This window comes from Oenanthe melanoleuca, chromosome 2, assembly GCF_029582105.1.
Source record: "Oenanthe melanoleuca isolate GR-GAL-2019-014 chromosome 2, OMel1.0, whole genome shotgun sequence".
Taxonomy (NCBI): Eukaryota; Metazoa; Chordata; class Aves; order Passeriformes; family Muscicapidae; genus Oenanthe; species Oenanthe melanoleuca.
The window spans coordinates 108,715,767-108,739,195 of NC_079335.1; the positions used below are offsets into that span (position 1 = coordinate 108,715,767).

Consider the following 23,429-nt stretch of genomic DNA (forward strand, 5'->3'; position numbering starts at 1 on the left):
GTCTGGAAGATCAATTGTTCTCTTAAAATGTGATTCATATGATGAGCCTCTCAGTATTTTCTCTATCTTTCACACTATATGAAGGTTTGGGTGGATGGCTGTTTCTCTAGTTTTCATTAAAAGTTTCTAGCTGTATTTGTAAGAGAGCAGGATATGAGAAAAGAGGGAAAGCCTTCCACAGAAGGGACATCAGGCACACATGTATATATGAGTGTGCTATGGTAAAACGAGCAGACTGTGATTCTTAGTGTGGCACTTCTCTCAAGCACCACTAGAAATAGATTTGCTGGAATGGAATGTGAGCAGGTACAATAAAACTGGGTCTCTGCCATTCAGAAAGACTATAAGAAACACAGAGAAGAGTTGGATTTTTTTCTTTGTAAATTTTTATTTTTCTTTTTAAGCAAGCATATCTCCTATCACTATAGGATGGAATGTAATATATTTGAAATCTTTGAGAATCTACAGTCTGCTGAAAGGCCTGGCTTCTTGTTGAATGATTTACACATTTTTATGCAGTCTAACAAGTGTGTACTGCTGTTTAGGCCTGCTGTAACTTTGAAAGAAAAAAGGTACAATACAATCAAAATAAAGAGTAAAACCCAGGTAAAGTTGTCTAATTTAGGACTTTTCATGCATCATTGATAGGCATCAGGATTATCTACTGTAAGTGCTCTCCCAAGCTGTTACTAAGAATATCTTATATGGATGTCAGTGGTGTTGTTTCCAGATTTACACTGATTTATCTCATTTCAGAATATTTTCTGATCCCAAAAATTGATGTGTTTGCCTTAGGGAGACTCTTTTCATTAAATATGAAATGATAAAGCTTGTGATTCTTAGGAAGGGCAAAAGGGAGAATGTCAACAGAAATTCTGTAAGCTTCAGGAAGATAAATTTCAATAAAGTCAGAAATAGTAGATAAGCTCTGATATGAAGACAAATTGTAGAGGAAAAAGCAAGTTAAGGAAAATGTTTTAAGAAGATAATACCAGTAGGTCCAAACTGCCCAAGCAGTCAAGCTGTTCAGACAAGCTCTAAGAGCAGAGGCTATACCAAGATTATTTTGTTCACATTATAGCACTCCAGTTGTTTACTGTATTTTAATCTCCATCTCTTCTGCCTTCTTAATAACTTGTTTTGTATCCTCAATGTGCCCTCCAGCATGTGTATGTCATGTATTGTCTTCACAAAGCTTTAAATGCTGTTTATTTCTTTCCTGATGGTCCTGGCTTTGACTATTTTTTTTCGCTCCTATTATTAGTCCAGTAGAGAAAATCAGGCTTGGCCTATTAGCCCATGCTTAGGTAATTAGCTTAATCAAGCAGTGCACACTGTGATTCCCATCATTCAGCTGTAAGTGGTTAGTTGCCTATGAAACAGCAATTTTCTCATACCTTGCTACCAATTACGTGGTGTGGGACAGTCCTGTTTTGACCTACCCTGTGTTGCTCTCAGCTGGATTTGTCTTAAACAAAATGTGTTATTCTAGTCTGATCAATCTGCCCTCCTGCAGTCTCATGGATGGAGGAGAAGCAGCCAACTTCACTTTGTCTTTGCAATATCTCATCAAAAAGCCAGAGAAATGGGCCAAGCTGCTGCTCTGGTAGTGAGTGAAAACCTGGCTGGAAAACCATTCCCACAGAGCAGTTAGCAGCAGTTCACTGAAAGGGAAAAAATTTTGAGCAGGACTCCTCACAGGTCTGTCTTAGGGTAGAAATTATCTGGTATTTTCATTAAATAACTTGGATGAAAAAGAGTATGCTGACAAATTTGAAAATGACATAAGACTTCTGAAAAAGGCAGTGGGAGGACAGGATTAGAAATCAAAGGGATTTTGACAAATTGGAGAAAAAAGTGGAAAAACTAGGCTACAGTTCAATAAATATAGAATTCTAAACTGCAGTGCTCAAGTACACAAACACAGGCTGGGGATTGTTGGCTAGATAACAGGTCTTTATTGTAAAGCCCAGATATTTTTCTAGTTCACAAATCAGTGATATTTTCAAATAGAGTTAAATACCTTTCAGAATTGAATAAAGGAAGTACACAAAATGATTCTTTGTTTCTGCTTCACATGCCATCTGCTTTATCTAAATTTTGTCCAAATAAAAAGATGCATTTCAGGAAGGCCCTACAGGAGAAAGATGAGAGAAGGGGAAAGCAATGTAGATAAACAGAATAATATCTAGAAATTATGACCAATGAGGAAAGATGGAAAGCACTGATGTTATTTAAATTAGAAAAGGCAAATAAACAGAACATAATAGTCTACAGAAGCTTTAAAAGGGGCTGCTAAAAGAAAAGGATTAATCTTTTCCCCTGACTGCAGGAGGTGTGACAAATGGTAACATAGTTTGGGACTGGCACTTTAAATTAAAATGGTGTTATTCCTGTTGGACACAAATTAAGTGGTTAAATTGTGCATCCTCCATTGTTAGAGAGGCCTTCAAAACCAGACAATGCCAGTGATTCTCATCTTCTGAAATGCCTTCTCATTCATGGTGTTTTGGTTTTTTTTTTTTTTTTTTTTTTGCCATTGTAGTGTTTGTCTTTTGGGTTTGGAGAAATGAGAGGAGTATGGCTAATTTTGCCTTTTTGGGTGGCATACTATTGAGATGACCTCTCAAATGCCTTTCTAGTCCTGTTTTTCACAAACAAGTAAGAGTGTCAATTTTTTAAAACACAGAAGTTCTGGTTGCAAATTTTGTAAAAGTTTATTGTATTTTAATGGTTTGTTTATAGATTCTGAAAATCAGGGAATAACTTAGTGACTGATTTGACTTTATTGAATCATAGAATGAGAGGAGTAAAATTTATCTCTGAATAGGAAGTTCAGTTTGCCTGTCATCCCATAGCATGGCAAATTTGGAATAGCTGGAGAAAAAAGTTGCAAGTCATGGTTCTGCAGGATTACCATGAAATTTGAGGCAAAAAAATTTCCTGCCTTAGGTCCCACCTGTAGTTTGTGCAGCAGCCCTTGTCTCAGCAAGGGTGTTGTGAGCATGACAATGTAAAATATGATGCAATCTATTAATTTGTGGCATTAATGAGAATGACTTTTTAAGACAAGTTAATAACTTTAATTTCCCTTGTGAGCCTTTGCCATCCTGTCTCCCAGAGATAGCAGATCTTGTTCCTAATGTATGGCCTGTGAAGCAAATACTGATGATAAATTAGCTCATCAGCTATCACATATTTTTATTTCAAGGAAAGAGGAAAAGAACAAAAACCAAACAAGCATATATTTTCTATGCTTAGGTAGTTTGCTTAAGTGTATTCTGCCTGCATGAATACTGAAAATAGTTTTATATATTTATTTATTTAGCAGTAGCTTCTCAAATGCACTGTGTGACATGTTCTAATCTCCTCACCTTCACACTGTGCATAAATGTTGTTATTTGGGAACTGAAGGTTCACAGCACCTGATGATCCTTGCAGAATTCATGAATAAAATCACATTCCCTGGTTCATGTTTTCCAGAAATCAAACTTATTAATAAAAACTTGTTGTCTGGGCTCCTCCTGTAGTCCCTGGAGAGACACACCTGCCAAAGCAATCATCCCAAAAATGGGTGTTTAGAGTAGATGGAACTAAATAAGGAGTTTCAGTGGAGAGCTCCTCCCTACAGAGAAGGTCTAAGTGACTCTTGGAGCACACACTTAGTTCTTAGATGAGCTGAGGGAGTCTTGAGTCATTTAGGGTCAGTTGGGTTGCTGGTGACAGGAATGATTCTACTGCCCACTGACAGACTTTGCTTTTCATATCTGTGCAAAATTTGAGCCTGGCCTTTGCAATTGCTGGAGATTATCATTGTCCACTGTTTCCTCTGTGAAATTCTCAGAAAGGAATTGGCTAGCAGGAAGAAGATGTGCAAAGTGAGGCTTTCTGGTGTCACTGGTAGTTTAAGGCTGGGGGAAAGGGAACAACTCTATTTGGAATCAGGAATGATTCTGGTTATGCAAGGACATTTCAGTTCATTGCCTTTGCTCACACAGAAGGGCCGCTCTGGTTTGTGGCTCATGTAGTGGCACAGACCTCAACCTCCTCTATATCAGGTATAGCCCCAGGTTGCCATCTGCATTTCAGGAGATGAAACTAAAGGCAAAATTTAGCCTTTTAGCCCTGACTATTTAAAACAAAGTTTTAAATGAGATAAGACCTCTTTAGAAATTATTAGTTGAAGTATTATCAAAGTAACTGTATACAAATAGTATTTTCTTGGCTCTATAAATGTTCCAACAGGCTTCTTGGGGTGGCTCAGCTTTGATATCAAGGAAGCATCGCAGACTTCTTCATGGCATCCACAGGTAAGTCAGTTTTGTCCATGGGCTCACTTACTAGGGATTAAGGTGGAATTTATGTGGCCTGTTGGCTTCCATAAGTGCTGCAATTTTAAAAATAGTTGGAGAGATTTCTGAATCTGTGGTGGGGGTGGGTGTGTGGGAAATTCGATCTGTTTCCTTGGATTGTGTTTGGTCTTTTGTGATTCTTAAGTACCCACGGTTATAGATGCAATTTTCACCTCCTTTTTTCCATTTATGATTTTTGCAGGGCTGATTCTGTTGCCTGGAATCCCCATAAAATGCTGTTGGCAGGAATCCAGTGCTGTGCTCTTCTGGTGAAAGACAACTCTGTAAGTCCTCCTGACCTCTTTTTTATTTTAATTTTCTTTTTTTCCTTTTTCTTTTTTTTTTTTTTTTTTTTTTTTTTAATTCCAATAGGCTGTCATTTCTGTAATATAAAAGTGGAAATAATTAGAAAACAGCTGATAGTCAGTTTTACTATGCTGCAGTACAAAGGCTGAATTACATTATTTTGAATTTCATCACTTAATTAATAAAGAGTGAATAAAAGAGCAGGCTGAAAACGATCCAAGTCACTGTACTCACAAGTGGTCAGATTTTGCAGCTGCTGCCCTTGCTAGTTAACTTCTGCACATGGTTTGCATTCAGAATGGAGTATTTTGTCACCTGGGCCTGGCACACTTAAGCCCAGAGCTCATCAAAGCCCTCAGAATAGCTGTCATCCACGGGGACTGCAGCAGTGCTGCTTCTGTTCCAGGCAGGCAGAGCTCATCCCCACGTCCCCTTGTACAGGGGAGCACCAGGGCAGGGCAGGGATGAGAGTCAGGGCACAGGCAGGTAAAGGGGCTGAGCCTGCTCTCCACACTCCAGCTCTTCCTCAGCAGCAGGGTGATTTGGGCTTCCCAAAAGCCACGACTAATTTAAAGGTCTGGGAAGAGAACAACAGAGCTCTGATCTCAAGATGACTCTGCAATATAGCAAAATTCCCTTCTTGTGTCTTTGTGGCATTCATTTATCTGAAAAAAACCCCACCAAAACCAGTAAGGGGTTCATTATTTCAAACTTCCTTTTAAAATCAGATCTGCCCTCTGCCCACCATTATGGGTGAGTTTTACCTTATACTCCATAGGTTGTAAATGACTGAACATCAAAAAGATATTGAGCCCCTAAGGTTTGCATCACTATTTTATGGCCATGATTTGTAAATTGCTTTATAAATCTCTGTCAAAACCCTTGATATTTTCTAGTCAGCTGCTGGGGTTACCTATCCATGTAATTTGTTACTAACTTCTGTTAGTAAGGACTGATGAGGACCAAAGAGCATAGTTGCTAATCAGCACTCTCTCGGAGCTGATTGCTCTAGGTCAGGGGTGAGACATGGCAGGATGGCAGGGAGAACTGTGCCACCTCATTTCCTTAGATTAGAGCCTGTGGGATTGAAGAGGATTAGATTTTGGGGTTACAATCCATCACATTATCTTTATTCCAAGCTGAAAAACAAACAGAATAAAGCTATTGACTAAGATTAATATGGTGTCTTAATTGCAGGCTTGGCAAGATTTCAGTGTTGTATTTTTTAACTAATTAGGCCCAGTACATAGATATCACCCCAGGTGAGGATAAGGCTACTTGGACTGAATAGTGGAAATGTCTCAGGAAGAAACAGGAAAGAAATGTAGAGGATTGAAATGTTCTAGGTGCTCCAGCCTTTTGAGTCACTTCATGAACTCTGTTCCAACTTCAGAGCTCTGGCATCCTTTTTGTGGTTCCCTTCTGTGCACTGTAAAGCCTGGTAGAGCAATCCTATTCCACTTTTAAACCACAGCAAGGCAATATTTTATTAGAAATACTTGTAAAGCTGAATCTTGAGTCTTTGAGGGGTGAAAACAAGTATTATGGATCACAGCATCAGATCCCATTGTACAGTGAGACACGCTCTGGAGCTCAGATTTGTCTGCACTGGGAAGAAAAGTTGTTTTACTCTGTGTCTAATTCCTGGAATATGGGCTCTTACACATTCTGTGTATGTGCCAGTGAAGTCTTTATGTGCAAACAGACACACATACAGATTTGAATACTTTCTTATTAACTAGCTGGAATATAAATCCTTAAGAAAAAAAGATCAAATGCATATTTAAGACAGTTTGACAGAAAAGTGTTGCTTCACTTTGATCCTCTCCATACCAGAACAGGCAGCTGAACCCAGTTTCTCATTAAAAATGCTATTTTTGCACCAGTAAGAGAAGAGAAAGGTAAGTGTATCAGTTTCTCCCTTGGGAGCTTGTTCCACTTCTCCTAAAGCACTAAATTCCTATGGCTAAGGTGTATATTCCCATGTTTATATGTGAACATAAGTCCACACTGTGGTTAGGATGCATCAGTGGGAACTGGATGTTGAGATGTGAGCTGAAAGAATCTGGCACACATTGCTCTGCTAGTGAATGTTCAAGGAACTTCAGGTAGATTCTGAAGTTCTGAATTAGGTAAGAAATCAAAACAGCAAAATGTTAATCATGCATGTTAAGTCCCATTTATGAATTACCCTATTTCCCTTTGAAAGACTGAGGAAATTTTGATAGCCCATCTTCCCATTTGCTTTGTGGTCCATTTGGAAATTGTGGAATACTTCAGAACTAAGCTTAGTTGATTATAATTGAGCAAATTAACCCCCTTTCTTTTTCCCTTTCATACTTTCTGTATGAAAGATAATCTTCAGAAGACATCATCACATTTCAGTTGTACTGGCAACACTGTAATTTCCCATTAACAAAAGTAATAGTGGCTTTTTTTTGTTTAGCTTTTTCTTTTGCCATATTGCTTGAATGGGGTTTAGCAGTGTTAATATATTTAAGGCACTGCAGCTGGTTTGTTAGAATGAAACATTGTAATTAAATATTTTCCTGTGCAGATTAAAAAAAAACCAAAAAACTTAAAAAAAGATTAACTGCAGTGAAATGTTGATAAAAAAAATCTTCCAGCCTTAGTGAAACAAAATTGGAATATTTCCAAGGAAGGTAGATATAGAAAAGAGACATATGTGTTTGGCTTGATTAGAAGAGAGAAGCAATTTCACCAAAGGGAAAGAAAGATTGGTTAATCCTTTGTAAAAGCTCAGATCAATGGCTGTAGTTCTTCAGTGCTTGAAGCACTCAAGAAGGTCTCAGCTATTCCTTTTTCACTGTCACGCCCTGAGTAATTTTCATCACTTCTCCAAGGAGTCTTACTCAGAAAACACTGGTATTGCTGACTCATACCTTGCAGTGACTGTTCAAACACAAAGCTAGATGGACCAAAAAATCTCAAAACATTGGTGAAGTCAGTTTGGATCTCATATGTTCTTAAAATGCTGGGAATCAGCACTGGGTTGTACATACTCCCTTAAAACCACAGAGCTACTCCAATTTGTCCTTGCTGCCATCCATATCTCTGTGAAAATTATCTACATATAAACAGAGAACTACTGTTTATCACCAGTGCCAAAGTTCTGTGACTCATGGGAGTGAAGCACTAGTTAAGGTCATTAAGAATCAGTTCTAGGTATTTAACAGAATTTTTGCTTATTAGTTAAGAATAAAGTCTCAAAGTAGCTAATGAAAACTCATTTTAGTACAGAATGTAATTGATTAAGGTGATGATGGTAGCCATCCACATGTAATCTCTTCCTCATCATTAACAATATCATAGAGATATCTACCTTACAGATTCCCCCCCAGGACAGCTGCAGGAAATTTTCTATTTTCATTACTTTTGCTTGGGTTTAATACAAGTAAGAGCATCTTCTCACCTCTTGAAAGGAATTACTGTAGTATCTTTTCACATTGTACTGCTTTTGACAATTTTCAAGTATGCTATTCAAAAGATTGTCCTTATTGCCTCAGAAAAGACAAATCAGGGCTAGTCTTGGGGAAAAGGATAATTTACTAATGAAATTGAAATTCACTTTTACCTAGCAATGGAAATGGAAAGAGATTAGAAGACTTGCTATGGGTAAATCTATTCAATGAGAAAAATATGTTGAATTATGAATCTGGAGCTCTTGCTTTCAGTATCAATATTTTTTTATCAATTTGCCAGTAATTAGAACATATGAAAACTACACATAGACTTCAGCAAAATCAAAAGATCTTTGAAACTTTGCAGTGGACTGGGGCCTCTATGAAAATAGTATTTCCCTTTCCTAAGCTTAAATTGGCTGACTATGAAGCTGAGAATTTGCATTAAAAACGGTAGAAAGATAAGATATTGAAGAGAGAAACTCAAAGTTGTCCAATGGGGCAGTTCTAATAAAACTTTTGCAATTCTTCTGAGCAGATGTATTAGCTCAGTTACTGTGTGGGAAACTGTTGGAGCCTTCTTGGAACTGAGAATGCTGAGTTGGAAAGCATATTTAAAGCATGTTTCTTTCTTTTTTTTTTTTTTTTTTTCCCTTCTGCTTTTTCATCCTTTGACTAGGAGAATTGAGATTGAGTTTTTTCATCTTCCATTCCCTTTCTTTTCCCTTCTCATTCTCCTTCATTTCTCTTCTGGAGCATTTCCCTCTTTGTCACAAAGAATGGTTTTTGTTTCTTCTCTTGGCTCTAGTGGCATGCAGGAGGATGCCACTGTACTTGCTTCTGGAGACTGATAGTATCTTCAGCAGTTCTTAGGAAGATAAGTAGGTAGAAAAGGATCATCAAGCCAACATGTATTGTCAGCTTCAGATGCACCAGGAGACCAGGACAGTACCTGCCTTTTTTTTTTTTTTTTTTTCTTTTTTTTAAAATTAACTACATTACCAACAATACAAGCTGACTCAGTGCCATCAAAATATTTGTTGCATTTTCACTCTAGAGCATTTTCTAAAAACTGTATAACTCTGCAACTCTCCTGTGATCTTAAGTGAACTTCTCAGTCTTTTGTAATATTGCCAAGTGTATTTAGGTTTCTTGTGACAAACAATGGTTACTATTTATAGGATGACAGGCATGAGGGGAACTACTGTTCTGTGACATCCTCTATTGTGCAGCTGCATTGCATTCTGACAAGGGAGAAGATAGTTCCACATTGATCAACCCTGCTGTACACTCACTGAGATACATCATTCAACATTTTAAGTCAGTAAGAGACAGAGCAATTAGCTTAAATTTGTAGATCTTTCTGCCTTTTTGCTTGATTTTCTTTTCTCTTTTTTTAAACACCATGTCTAGTGAACTTGTTATTCTCCTGAAAGTAAAGGTATGAAGGCCTAAATGAATAGAGCACAATGCCTTGACAGAATGACTCCTGTTTCTGTTGTGCAGCTGCTAGCCAGAGGAAAAAAAGCTGTGAAAAACCTCAAAAGTATGGATGACTCAGTGCTTGACTATTCTGTCGTTTCTAATGTCATCTTCTTGATTTGAGAAAATTGGAAAGTAGGTGTTAGACTCTTATATGCTGCAAAACACTTCATCCATCATTGGCTTTCCAGCTGTGGCTACCCTGTGCTGCAGCTGCACATTATCACTATGCAAAGGGAGAGCAGACACCAGCCCTTTTTTTCCCCAAGCTGTCACATGAACTCTTTTCACAAGGCTGAACGTGCTGTTCCTGTGACTAAACAGCTCAGACCAAATTTGCTGTATTTTTTTCAAGCAAATATTACAATGGGATTATCAAACCCTTACAGAAATTGTGAGGAAACTTTGGTGGTGTTTTCCTTTTGTGCTCTCTGAATAGGTGTATGGGTGGGTGTTTTTATTTACATTGCTTTCTTTGAGGGAATTGAGAAGTCCAGGAGAGATGCAGAGTTACTCTGTGCCAGGTTGGTGTTTCTATTTTTTTTTGTCTTGACCTTTTTACTCCATTTTATTGCCAGTCCCAAAGTCATAAGCAGGCTATTGGAATGTAGATCAAGAATTGTATCTCTGTTGTGGGAGCATGACACTTTGATTAAGAATGATATCAGACACTGTGCCATTTCCAAATCAGACTTGCAGCAGATGCAGAGAAAAGGGCGAAATGAGAAATGCTTTTTTTGTTGGTTCAGATTGAGGAGTGATATTGCATTGGAAAATGAGTTGTGCTCTTAGCAGTGACAGATGCACGTTTTCTGTCTCCTGGGCCCCTCGCAGGGCCACCCTCATCTCTGCTCTTGTAAACGGCTTTCTACCAGCCCTTCTCTCTCTACTCAATAGTTTTACAGGGTATATTTTGATATTTCATTCTTCAGCCAATGGCCAGTTCTGTGTCTCTTCTCTTCCTCTTTAAAACTGTAACGTCTTTAAACCTGTAACAGCCTCTGTGCTTTCTGTTTCCCAGCCTTATTCTCTGTTGGAATTTGCCACATCACTCATTAATCTTTGTTTTGTGCTGCTCATCTCTGCCCGGGTTGCACCTCAGAAACTGTAGGCTAGAGGTTGCTGAATAAAAATAATTTTACTTAGAAATCATGATTAGCATATGTCTAAGTATCTTTTCTTAAGTTTGTTTTCAAATGTTGCCTTTTTCTGAAATGTGAAAGAGAAAAAAAATTGGTTTGTACTAATCTTCTTGTGGTTTTTCTGCTACAACAGTCAGCTTATGCTAAATCCACAGTGACTATTTGATGGTAAGGACTAAACATTTTTTTCTTTGGGCTAAAATCTGCCCTATCTGCAACTAACCAAAGCAGGAATGGATTGAGCCATTTGTGAACAGTAGGAAGTTCCTCAGGGGTTGTTCTTGATCATGGTTCTTATAATGCCAAGACTGTGGGTTCAGTCCCTGTATGGGCCATTCAGTTGGATTGGACTCAATGATCCTTGTGGGTCCCTTCCAACTTAAAATATTCTGTGATTCTGTGATCTAAAGACTGGAGCAGTGGACATAGGTGTCTGCTTCTTCTCTCTCTCTCACATCCATATATGTTTTAGAACAACTGTTTCTGTAGTACCCACTCCCATGATTTCTTGAGATAGGAGTCAAAATTTCTCCTCAGCCTGCTGCTCTTCCATGACTTTATGAAGAAAATAATAATAATAAAAAAAGTTACTGGTTGTCAATGTGAATTCACTGACTTTAGGCTCATTCAGGATTCTTAAATACCACCATAGGCTTTGGATGGCATCCTGCATATCCAGATCTGTTTTAGTAAGCATTTGATACAGACAGAAAAAGAAAGGTTTTGGCTTATGAGGAGGCTTGGAAATGCTTATCACCAATTGAAATGCACCATGTTTCCTCACAGGGCCTGCTGAAGAGGTGTTACTCTGCTGAGGCTGCATACCTGTTCCAGCAGGACAAGTTCTACGATGTCAGCTATGACACTGGTGACAAGTCCATCCAGTGCAGCCGGCGTCCGGACGCTTTCAAATTCTGGCTGATGTGGAAAGCATTGGGAACCACAGGCCTGGAGGAGAGAGTGAACAGGGCACTGGCTTTGGCGAGGTACCACCTGGCAGTTTTGAGAAAGTCTAGTCTTTGATTGGCTGAAATGTTGGCACTGCTGGTACTCCATATCCTGGAACAGACCTCATTGTCACATTTTGCCTCTATCCTTTTGTTTGTGTGTAATAGTTAGAACTAATACCAATAATTAGTATTATTGCATTTGCTACAATATTTAATAGTAATTATTGCTTTTAGCAATAAGCATAAATGTTGGTAAACATTGAGGTCAAAATTAGGCTATCAGTTTATATTGTAGAACATTTATATTATCTGAACTAGACATAGATAGGACAGAGCTACTAAAACACTTTCTTTTAGCTCAACTTTGTGTGTAGTGTTGGTGTAAAAGAAGTTCTATGTGCCAGAATCCAAGCTGTGCCTGACAAGGACTAAATTTTCCTGTTCATGTCATTCCTTGTGAAAGAGGAAATGCAAAAAACTGAGCATGAAAAACTCACATCAGGACATTGTGATAATATTAGGATCTAGTATAGGTTTATGAAAGCAATATTGTTCTGATGTACTGAGTGGTTTTTCTCAAGTTTGCTGAAGTTCTTAATGCTTAGGTTGTTCTGTTAGGGATTGAAACACCTTTTTCATGTGGTCTTCCCCACACCCATCCTCTTCAATTTCATTTAGTTTTTGGTCTTGCAAAACTGAGCTTCACAAGTGAATTCAGCAAAATTCTTGGTAGAAGGTGTCTATAAAGTGATGGTGATGTCTTGGTTTTTGGGAAGAGACTTCCATACACAGGGGGCTTTCTCTTCTCTTAGAATAAATTATTTTGAAATAAGATAACAGCCCATTAAAAACAGTTCACTTTAAGTAAAATGTTTGTTCAGAATTTATGCAAGACAAAGCACAATGAAAACTGCACCAAACTAGCTACACACTGCCTTAAGTCAAATAATTGGTATTGACATTTTACTTTTTATATGAAATGACAAGTAGAAAGGAATTGAATGTTTACTTCAGTCAAAATTAAAGGAATAGTCTGATTCTAATGAAGTTACTTTAAAAGAAAATAAAAATGCCCCTGACCTAAACCCAGAGTGAATTTGAAAGGAATAAAAAGAAAGAACCAAAACCAGAAAAGCTCAAAAAAGCTGAGACTTTATTTAATTTCTTTAAAGCCTCCCAGTTTTTTTTTTGCTGGCTTTGTGTTTTTTAATATGTTCTGGTTAAATTGCATCTTGTTTTTCTTGCAAAGCATTGTACTGCTCTTTGTCTGTTCAGAGTAAGTAATTCTTTCCACTATCAGTAGGAGAATTCAGCCTTATCAAGGTCACTGGCCAAGGTCATTTGACTGACTGTGTAGTGATTAATGACCTTTCTGGGATCGATATTTCTGTTTAACATTAGGATTCAGATGGTAACACTTCTAAGGAGTGACTGGCTTGTCTCTTCTGGTTTTTGGTTTGTTTTTCCTTTAGGAAGTAATTTAATTTTTAGGCATTATCTGATGAAATAGATTCTTCACAGTGATGGCAATGCCCTCTTGAGTTTGCATGGCCATGGGCACTGTACCAGGTTTACCAGTTACTCAGCTGTGCAGCCTTTCTCCTCATTTGTTACATTAGATGCTATTTTGATGCAAGGGTAGTGTTTCAGTGTTCCTGAACACAGAACTGGATTGATTCTGGAATTAGTCCACTGGCTATAGAATTTAAGGGCAAAATTGCTTTTAATTTTTTTGTTTGTAGAGAAGCAGAGGTGCAAGGTTTTAGGGTAGCTGCAGGCATATATTTCTGATGCAGTAAACCTTGCCTATTGGCTATTCCAGTAATATCTTCTTGTTCTGGAGAATGAATCATGCTTCCAGGGTATTAAATATCCCAGGAACATTGGGATGCTATCTATTTGGAAAGGCTTACTTTTTAAATACATAGAGTAGAGCATCCAGCTGATCACTTCAGAATTTTTTTGTGTATTTTCTTCCCCCCAGTAATTTTTGCTGTAGGGATGTTTCTTTATAAAGTGCACTGAAAAGAAAATTGAAGTAAACTACTTTTAGAATACAATTATAGTTACTATATAAGCACCTCTGCTTTATATGCTTCATCTTCTTTGGAATTTTTCTGCCTGTTTCCTCTTCTGACACCCACTGTTAGCAGACATATGTCTACTTTCACAGCAGATCTCCACCCCTCATTTTCTGCAAGGCTTAATCATAGTAAATGACATTTCTCTGTGTACTTTGGTCTTCACTAAGACTCAAGCCCTTCTAACATACTACAACTGTGACATGATAATAAAACTTCACTGTCAACTGTGGAAAGATGCACAAAGTAAATTGCTCCACTGCCATCAAATGATCCTGCCAAGATAAATCATGGGCAATGGATTTTCTAATGGCTGCCTTCTTAGGATATTGGCAGTGTAGTTAAGAACATGATTAACAGTGTTGTGAACCTGACCTGACCATCAGGTAGCCTATGTCAGATTTTATACTAAGGTGATATAAAATAAAGGCACTTGAGGTAAGAGGGAAAGGTGTTCAGCATTGCAAAATTCCTCTAACCATTCAAGACCTTAAAAGAAAAAGAAAAGTAGTTATGCATAGGTTTCACTTTCATAATTTATCAAAAGACAAAAATAAATTGAAGGCCACTGTCATACGAATAGCCTGCAGATTTTGCTGAATATTGGTTTTATGGCTCAGACAAGTGTCTTCTCATAAACAGGACAGAAGCAGCAAGATTTTTTTGACATAATTACCCTGCAAGTAATAATCTCTCTCTTTCAATCTAAGCAGTAGATTGGACATTGACAGCCAGGTAACAAACAAATGCACACAGGAGGATCTGAATGGTCATGGCAGAAATGACCAGAGTTGTGACTTGTTCCAGTGAGAGGAAACACCTCACTGGTGCCCAGCACAGCTCCTGAGCTGCTGTGACTTGTTCCAGTGAGAGGAAACACCTCACTGGTGCCCAGCACAGCTCCTGGGCTGTGTGTTGTGGGTGCTGTCCCTCCTCCACAGCAGTGGCATTGCTGGGATTTGTGCTGGAGCTGATGAGTCACAAGCACAGCACTGGCTGATGATAAACAGCATGACAGCTCCCCAGGCACTGTTTGGAAAAATGTGTGCCATCTGGGGTATTGTTTATTGCTTCCCCAGCCAGCCTGTTTCTGCAGCACCTCTGCTGAGGAGAAGGCATTGCAGAGACAACTGTGCTAGAGGTGTCCCTGCCAGGGGCAAGTTTGAGGCATGTGGGTAGGACCAAGGGATGTTATTCTCACAATACTTCTCTTTCTCACCAAAAAGAATTACTAGTGTGATGACCAGTAATGCAGCTTCTGACAGGAAAATGCCAAATTGTGAATGGAAGACAAGAACAGATTTGTGCACAATCATTAGTTTAAGTGTGTCAGGTTTATTAAGGTTAGACAGCAATATCTTCATGGGGAAGACTAAAATTCTGTTGGAATGGAAAAGCAGAGTGAACTTGCAGTGAAATTGTTGAAATTTTGCTTTGTAAGGCTTTGATGGGGGGAGGAAAAGGAGAGAATTCCCATCTATGTCCTCTTTGCTTCAGAATTCCTCTGTGATATTTTGCCATGGCAAAGTTAGTGTCCTGCTTAAATAAAAATATCTGTAAATTGAAGCTGTTTGTATCCAAAATTTTGATCCAAATCCATCTTTCCATTGAAGTCTTCTGTGTTTTTCACATGTGTCAGATGGCAAAGAAAAGAAATAGCCATTTTAATACACTGTTAGCACAGGAGATCCAGGGATTGCTGTACATAAACAGTGGTCCACTGAATGGAAGCTTGGGCTGTTGTGCTGTGTGGAATGTGGACAGCACTGGGAAAATTGCTGAGCTTGAAGTATGTTCAAGTTTTTAAATTCTGGGTAAAGCTAAGAGATTCTGGTGGTTGTGAATGCAAGAGGTGTCAGAGTGACCATGAAATAACACGGTAGCCCAGCACTGGCACTTGAGAGCAAGGGATGGAGGTATTAATTTGCCTTGGGAAAGTTCACAACCTGATGCAAATAGGATCAATTTGTGCCATGTGGCTCTGCTGAAAATCTGTGCCTGAGGCCAGAAGTTGGCTTCTCCTCAGGGCTTCTTGGCTGGCTGTAATCTTCTTTTGTTTCCAGGAACTGATAGCTATTGCATTTTCACAGCAGGTAGAAATGAGGTTTAACTCTGTTTTCTTAGTGTGGAAAAAAAAAAAAAAAAAAGGAAAAAGAATTACATGTTTAAAACCCTGTGTTTTACGGTTGTCTGTGTTTATTGTTTTGTTCTATGCTTTAACCCTCTGATTTTTTAATTATAGATATCTAGTGGAGGAAATTAAAAAAAGAGAGGGATTCCAGCTTCTTTTGGAGGTAAGTGAAAAGAGAACTGAACTATTGTTTGGAAGTGTCCGTTGCTTGATTTTGTACTTTTTAGTCAATTACCAATTTGTATTTAAAGTATCTAATCTGGTAAGTTTATGTATTGGAGATCCAGAGGTATAATTGAACACACATAACACGTGCTGTGTTCCCTACCATCATTCCACCTAATTTCCTGGCTTCTGGTCCTGTATTGCCTCAGGGGTATAGATGGAGCACTTTTCTTTGAGAGCAAAGAGGCTGGCTGTAAAAAAGGCAATGCTTGCCAGACCTACAGATAAGACTGTGCTGGATGGAAAAATAATTTGATCCTAAAAATGGAATTTTCATTGTTAAAGTCCATATTTTTTACCGTAGCTCTGTTTTGACTCCCATCTTCCTAAAAAAATACCCAAAAGTTGTGTGTTTCACTTGTTTTACTAAACCTGTCAGCTTATTTCCTGTTTGGTGATCTTGCTTGGGGGAGAGTGAGTGAAGGGAATAGAGCTTAAGTATTGCTTTTCCACCTATCCTCAGCTCTTTGGTTAATAAGGCTGATATCTGAGGATGTTGCAAAGACCTGTCATTATCATAAAAAAAAGCTTTTTGAATTGTTGGAAAAGTACTTGTATGAAAGACAGGCTGGTTTGTGGGATAAAGAGGAAGAGAGTACACGGAGGAAGATGGGAAATGGAATAAGTGTGACCATGAGCATTCCAGGTTAGGCTAGACAAAATAGAAAATGTGAAAAATACTTTATATTCTTCATGCCATGTAAATTTTCTCTTGAACTTTGAAAACTGCTGGTCAGTTGAAGAGCTTTTGGCCAGCAGCAGAGGATGGGGTTAGTAAAGTGACAAGTCTGTTAACAGCTGTCCATTTTTTGTTATTGTTAACCTTAGCAGAGAGGCCAGGTCTGCTGTAGGTGTGAAAACTCTTGGTAAGAGCAGAGGCTGCTGTGTAGTTCCTGCAGGAATGGGACACCTGGATTAAAAGTGGGTTTGGAGGGAGTGTTGTAGCATGGACTGTGAGAAAGAAGTTGAGCTGCTTGGGTTCTATGAGTTCTTCTGTGAGTTGAGAAGTTGAAAGGGTTAAGAAAGTTTTCAGGAGTGCAGGGGGATAAGCAATGAGAATAAAAAGAAAAATGCTATGAGGCAGCAAGGTCCAGCTGTGCAAGGCCTCTCTGAAGGGAAGATGGGCTTCAGACAAGAATCTTAGAAAGATGATCCTCTGATACATGCAGTGAGGAAAAAACATGTAATGAGAATTGCTCTGCAGCCTGGAAATGCCACTTGAGCTCGAGTCATCTTGAACTCTTCAGGAGTGGTATAATTGCCTACCTGCTTGGATAAGACCTGTGATAAGATAACCAGAAATAGAGTGTGAAGCATGACTGGGGGGTAGTTTTCTAAGATGAATGGTATTTTCAGAGGGCAATGATGTATTTGATGTGTGAAAGGAAACTGAGATAATCAAGAAGGCAATATAGGCAATGGCAATATGGTGATGTATGCCATCTGTCTGCTCCTGCCATCTGATTTTAAATAGTTTTGCAGAAAAACCTGTAACACTGAGCTAATGCTTGTTCTTATGAGGAAGGCACTGCCTTTTCAGGTTTTGTGTTTACATGTATGCTCAAAGCAAGCTCTTTGGGGGAAGAAATGGGACTTCAAGAACCAATCTTTATTCCATTCAGCACATGGCAGGTTTGCAGCTCAGTTCCTGCTGACAATGATATTGTTCTTGATGATTAAATTGTATTTAACACATTCTTTGAAGTGAAGCTGAAAATGATGTGAGCAGCTCTCAGTGGCCTTTCATGGGAGAACATGTCTCAGCTGTTGGGCTCTCCTTGTTCAGGGGACTGCCTGGGATTGTAGTAGCAGTGGGGCAAAGAGGGGGTGTGACTCCACTGCCAAGCTCCCTTTTAACAGTGCTTTTTACTTTCCACTAATTCTGATGGCATGTGAGATGGGAGTGGAGTATGTGAGTTTGCAATCCAAGTTATAATCCATAATATAATCTAGATGACACCTGCATGCTGTGCTGCAGATAGTGGAGGTCAAGATTGACTTTGTGATTTATGGATTGTGTTGGATGGGATCAGAAGGTATATCTATTACTCATATTGTTTTTCTCTATGCAGGTAAACAAAAAAAAGTTTCAAATTAGCAGGAAATAATAGAGACCCTGGACTGGCCTGCTAGAAACATTTTCTCAATCATATATGATACAGATCCTCATAAGCACAAAATGCCTTATTTTATAATGCATAATGCACAGCCACTTCTGCTAGGAGCCTTGCAGCTAACTCTGCTGAGTTTAAAGGCAAAATTTCCCTGGAGAGAAGCAGACATGTGGAGTTTCAGTCTTCACTCAAAAGTCCTGCTTAGATGTTAGACAAGACATTCAGGATATGGTGCACACCCTGCAAGGTGTCTGGAGATTCTTATAAATGTGGAAAGTGATAAATTCAGCATTAACTCCAGCACTGTATAGAGTGCTCTATGACATGAGGGGAGATTGGCATTGTTCAGTAGAAAAATGGCAAGGTGTGCAAGTGTTAAAATGGTCACAAAAATTGAGTTTTTTATTTTGTATAAAAGCCATCATTGGAAATTTCTATTTTAAAACTCCAAAGCACTAAAAAGAAAATGTATTCTTTAACGTTGCTTCAAATATGAATTCTGTAAGTTACCTTTCTGTGCTTCTCTCATACTTTTTCTAACCAAAGTTTTTTACTGAGTAAAACAGACTTAAAGATGGATATAGGGAGAAGAAATTAAAAAGGAGCCTCTGGAAGCAGGAAAAGGAATGGATGAAAAATTATTTTTAGTTTCAAAAAAGGGAAATAAAATGTGACTTGGAGAAGGAAGCTTTAAAGGAAAGGGTGTAAACTCAAAGGCTTCACCCTCACAAAAAATAAATCAGAACTCTTTGAAAAGCTGTGATATGTATCCCTATTGCAACTTATAACCAATCACTTGTTCTCTTGTTTAGCCTGAGTATGCAAACGTTTGCTTTTGGTACATTCCACCAAGCTTAAGAAAAATGGAGGATGGACCTGAATTTTGGCAAAAGCTGCACCAGGTGAGTGTCATGTGTTACCTGAGGCTTACTGATTTATCTGTGTGCCAGGTAGAATGTGAAATAGCCCTTGGCTTTGCCTCACCATTAAATAACCAATCAGAGGACTAGACTGAGGATTTAATCCTTGAATAGATATTGGTAAAATTTAAGTTTTTAGACATATCTAATTAATTTTTTCCATACTATAAGTGATGTAGGCATTAACAAGTATTCAGCTTGTTATCCAAGCTGTTAGCAGCTGGCAGACTGAGAGAAGAGGAGCAGTGCTGGCCCATCTTTTGTCTCAACAGATTATTCATTACCTGTTTAATATATTTAGTGCTGTCCTTGGAACTTGGTTTGCATTACCTGTGATAATCTATGATAAGGCAAGCAAGGAAGTGCCTAAGAACATATTTCTGATGTTGAACATAAATGACAACATGAATACAATGGGAAAAGACTGTAGGAAAAACTTTACAGATGAGTGTTTTGGTAACTCTTTGTCATCCTCATTGAAAATCATGAACATCTTGGAAAAAAAGCAGCAGTAAAATTTTGAATTTATTAGTGGAGAATCATTAAGAAGCCAGTAGACATTGTAGTATTATGTTTTACTGAATAAGTTATTCTGTGAGGAATTGAATTTAATTAATTGTTTGTTCATATCTGGAAGAGCTTTGGTATTCTGTATTTATTTTTTCATAGAATTTGCTACTAGAAATTAAAGCTGGAACAAAGATGTGTATATCATCTGCATACTGTGTAAACGAGCTTACATTCTTTATATACATGCTTCCTGTAACATCTGCTCTCATTTCAGCAGCTTTCACAGGAATTGCTTTCAATTTTTGCTGGAGGCTGATGTCTTTAGGAGGAAGATCTTCCTTAACCCCATCTGTATTGTTTTGGAAAGTATACTTTTGTAATACAGATGCATGCATAGCCACAGTATGGATGCAAGGGCATGGAATTTACCATGTTTTCACAAAGTTATGTTCTTTTTGTTTGGGGCTTCCCATCCTCTCCTTAGAATGGAAGGCTTATATATGAATATATGTTTATATATGTGTGTGTGTGTATATGCATACAGAGCTGTATAACAGCTCATCTACTCATGGAGGAGTGAGAATTTGGGAAGGAGCAACCAGAAGGTGTAGAAGAAACAATGCTACAACTGCCTCTGATTTACATGGCAGGGAAGGGATGAAGCACAACAAATGGCTTTGAGCATGTATATTTGAGTGGCTTAAGGAGTGTAATTTACTTGTTCTTTGGTCTGTCACTCTATGGTGCTTCTAGTCAGGGTAGGGAATAGATACCTGCCTTTATTTTATGTACCAATACAGATAGATTGATTCTGAAAATACAGATTTCCTAGACAGTGTTTTCAGAAAAGAACTTGGAGGGAAAGAGGATTGCATGCAATTTCCTCCCAGAACTAGCCTCTGCTGCAGATCTCAAGCATTCTTTTCATGGGCAAGGTGATTCATATATCTCCTTTGATGAAAATCTAAGAAATCCCAAATCCTAAGACATACACTATTTCTTCCCCACAAAAGCCTGAAAAAAAAAATCTAGTGTAAAACAGACCAAAGCTCCCTAGGAAATGGCACAAATTTCTCTCCTGGCAGAAACAAAAAATTATGATTGTTAGTTGTGTTATTTTAGACACTGCTGGGAAGTAGTTTGAGACTACTGAAGTGAGCCTGTTTCACAGTGAAAACATGTTATTTCACCTCTCTGATTCTCTGCAGGGATAGGTCTGGGGTTACTCTGCTTTTTGGATGCTGAGGTCCAGTTTGGGGCACAACATGTATCAGTGAACAGATGAGATGGCAGCACTGGGTCAGAAAAATAAGACTGACTTGACTTTTCCAGCTAAGATCAATTTGTTTTAACATTGCTGATGCAAACAGCATGGTCATTATATTACATGAATCAATATAAATATATTGCTGGACAAGAAGGAATGCATCCTGATCAGCTAGGTGTAAATGATAAAAGCATTAAGGCTGGAGAGATTGTTACATGGTGCTGTTGATGGACAGATGGGGCTGTGATGGTTTCTTGATTGCAAGCAGTTCCTGAATATTCCTATAATATCACTAAAATGAGCACTAAAATGCTTTCATTCACAATTTCTTTTTTCACATCACATTTTAACATCACAGTTATTCTGTTTATCCAGAAATCAATCTTCCTTTTTGTTGACCTGCATAACTGACAATAATTAAGGAAACATATGTCTTAAAAATCCCTAGGGCAAATAATTGATTTTATTCAACTACTTGTTCAGCAATATTGTTCAGAATAACATGCTGTCTTCTAAGGCTAGTTGTATGAGTTTTAGTGCTGGTGAAAGTTGATAAGCAGATTGTTCAGCTCTAAAGTCCTCAGTTTTGTGAAGAATTTGCATAGTCCTGTGCAAAATAACCCTGGGGGTTTTCTGCTGTACTGGCTCTTCTCCAGTTTCCATGGCCCACTTTATATGGAAATGTGTCAGGACTGGCTGGATGGTAGCATTATACCTGATTCTGTCAGCCTTCTTGTTGTCCTACATAGAATGTGTCTCTCAGAAACTTACAAGCTTACTTTTTTTTTTTTTTTTTTTTTTTTTTTCTTTTGGGTAGGCTGTTTGTTTTAAATTCTGGAGCCTTCACCTTCTGGTGTGAAATTTGCACTCTTCAGAGTCTTCTACATTCAGAAGTGATAGAAGCCTGAAAGATTTGGAGCAGCCACTAACTGGTCATTTGATTCATCACCTGAACAATTTAGGGAGTGAGAAAACACCACAGTGGGAAGTAAAGAACAGCACGAATAATGCATTACTCTGTTCTGTATGAAATTGGGAATTCTGTGCACATCCACAGTCTGACAGCACTTTGATGTTTTGGGATTGCAGCAGAAGTTGTCTGTGTAGTAAAACTAGTCCTATAAAGAGTGCAGCAGGGCTTGGATGCAGTTAGATGTCCATGAGACAGTGCATGCCCTGAGCACTGAGCAGCACTGAGGCAATAGCAGGCAGCACAGCCTGTACACGATCCAGCTGTGTAAGGTGTGCTCCAGTGCCATCCTTCACAAGTGAGGAGAGATTTCTTCTCGTAGAAACCATGCAAACAGACCCTCTGTGGTACTGAGGAGTTGCTGGTATGACTGACTATAGGTATCTGTAAGTGGTGTCATTTTGTCACTCCAGACTGGGGGCTGCTGCTCTGCCCTGGAACTGATATAATTGTGGGGATGAAGGAGCCATGGCTTTGCTAGTGCTGTATGCGCCCCCCAGTGGGAATTTCACTCCTTTTCCTTTGCTGGCACACTGCAGGATTTATTCTGTTTGCTGCTGAGAATGGTCAGTGTGTCACAGGGTCACGGCAAGAAAAGCTGAACTGGAAACTGCAAGCCAGAAACAGGAGTGAGTAAAGAAGTAAAAACACACAAGCAGATATCATTTCAATTTTTGTATTTTCTCCTTATCTACAAATATCGGTGCATATTCTTTCTTATAGCAGTCTTATCTTTAGAAAAGCCAGATTCCTCATCTTATACTTAAAGGTCTGCAGATGATGTAGAATTAGCTGATTGTTAGTGATAGCATCTCTGGAAAACCTCCTGGCAGCACTGAGGATGCTAGGGCACAAGGAAGAGTTTTGGGGGATACATTTGGTAGTCTCTTATTGCCAGCCAGCCATGTCTTACTCATTCTGGATCAGTTTGTAGACTGCTGGCACTCAGACTTTAGTCTTGCAGACTGAAAAACAGCACAGAAGTAACTGTCTTTAACAGACCCCTCCTCCTGCAGGACCCTGGCATTGCCAAAGGATCCTGGAGCATAACTGTAGGTAGAGTACTATGTAATGAATGCTGCTCAGTAAAGGAGGCTAATGGTTTATTGCTAAGTATCACTTTAGATCTCAAAATCTAGGTTCAAAAAGTGGCAGTAGGTTTCTAGTAAGTCTTTTGTGATTTACTAAACTTTGCCTGCTTTGTGGTTCTAAAGAACCATGCTGGAGTATTGGATTTCAAGTGGTTCAGTAAAGCTTTTATATACAGTTGTTAGTTTTAGTAATTCAGAATTCTAGCATCTCAGACTCTACTTGTGTGGTGCAGTTGGTGTGTTTTGGTCTTGTTCTGTTTCTTTCCTTTCCTTTTGAGGATTTTTGGCCAAGAAATACAAAATTTATTCACTCTAATAGAAGGCTCAGGATGCAGTAATATTAAGGTAATAATGTCCTACTAAAGCCTGTATAGCTTGGAATGCCATTTCCCCCCTCATCTCTTCACTTTAGTAAAAGGTAACCTTATTCCAGCCTTTCTCTCCTATTTAGGAGAAGAATATATCT

The 23,429-nt window shown here is 38.6% G+C and overlaps 1 protein-coding gene across 1 annotated transcript in view; it reads left to right on the forward strand.

The window, feature by feature from the left end:
- The window catches only part of GADL1 (glutamate decarboxylase like 1), an 80,828-nt gene that overhangs the window by 27,056 nt on the left and 30,343 nt on the right, over positions 1–23,429 (forward strand). The window contains exons 10-14 of the mRNA XM_056485619.1: positions 4,246–4,310; positions 4,555–4,636; positions 11,491–11,690; positions 15,978–16,029; positions 19,018–19,107. Of these exons, the coding sequence (XP_056341594.1) occupies positions 4,246–4,310; positions 4,555–4,636; positions 11,491–11,690; positions 15,978–16,029; positions 19,018–19,107 (489 nt within the window). The remainder of the gene's footprint in view (positions 1–4,245; positions 4,311–4,554; positions 4,637–11,490; positions 11,691–15,977; positions 16,030–19,017; positions 19,108–23,429) is intronic.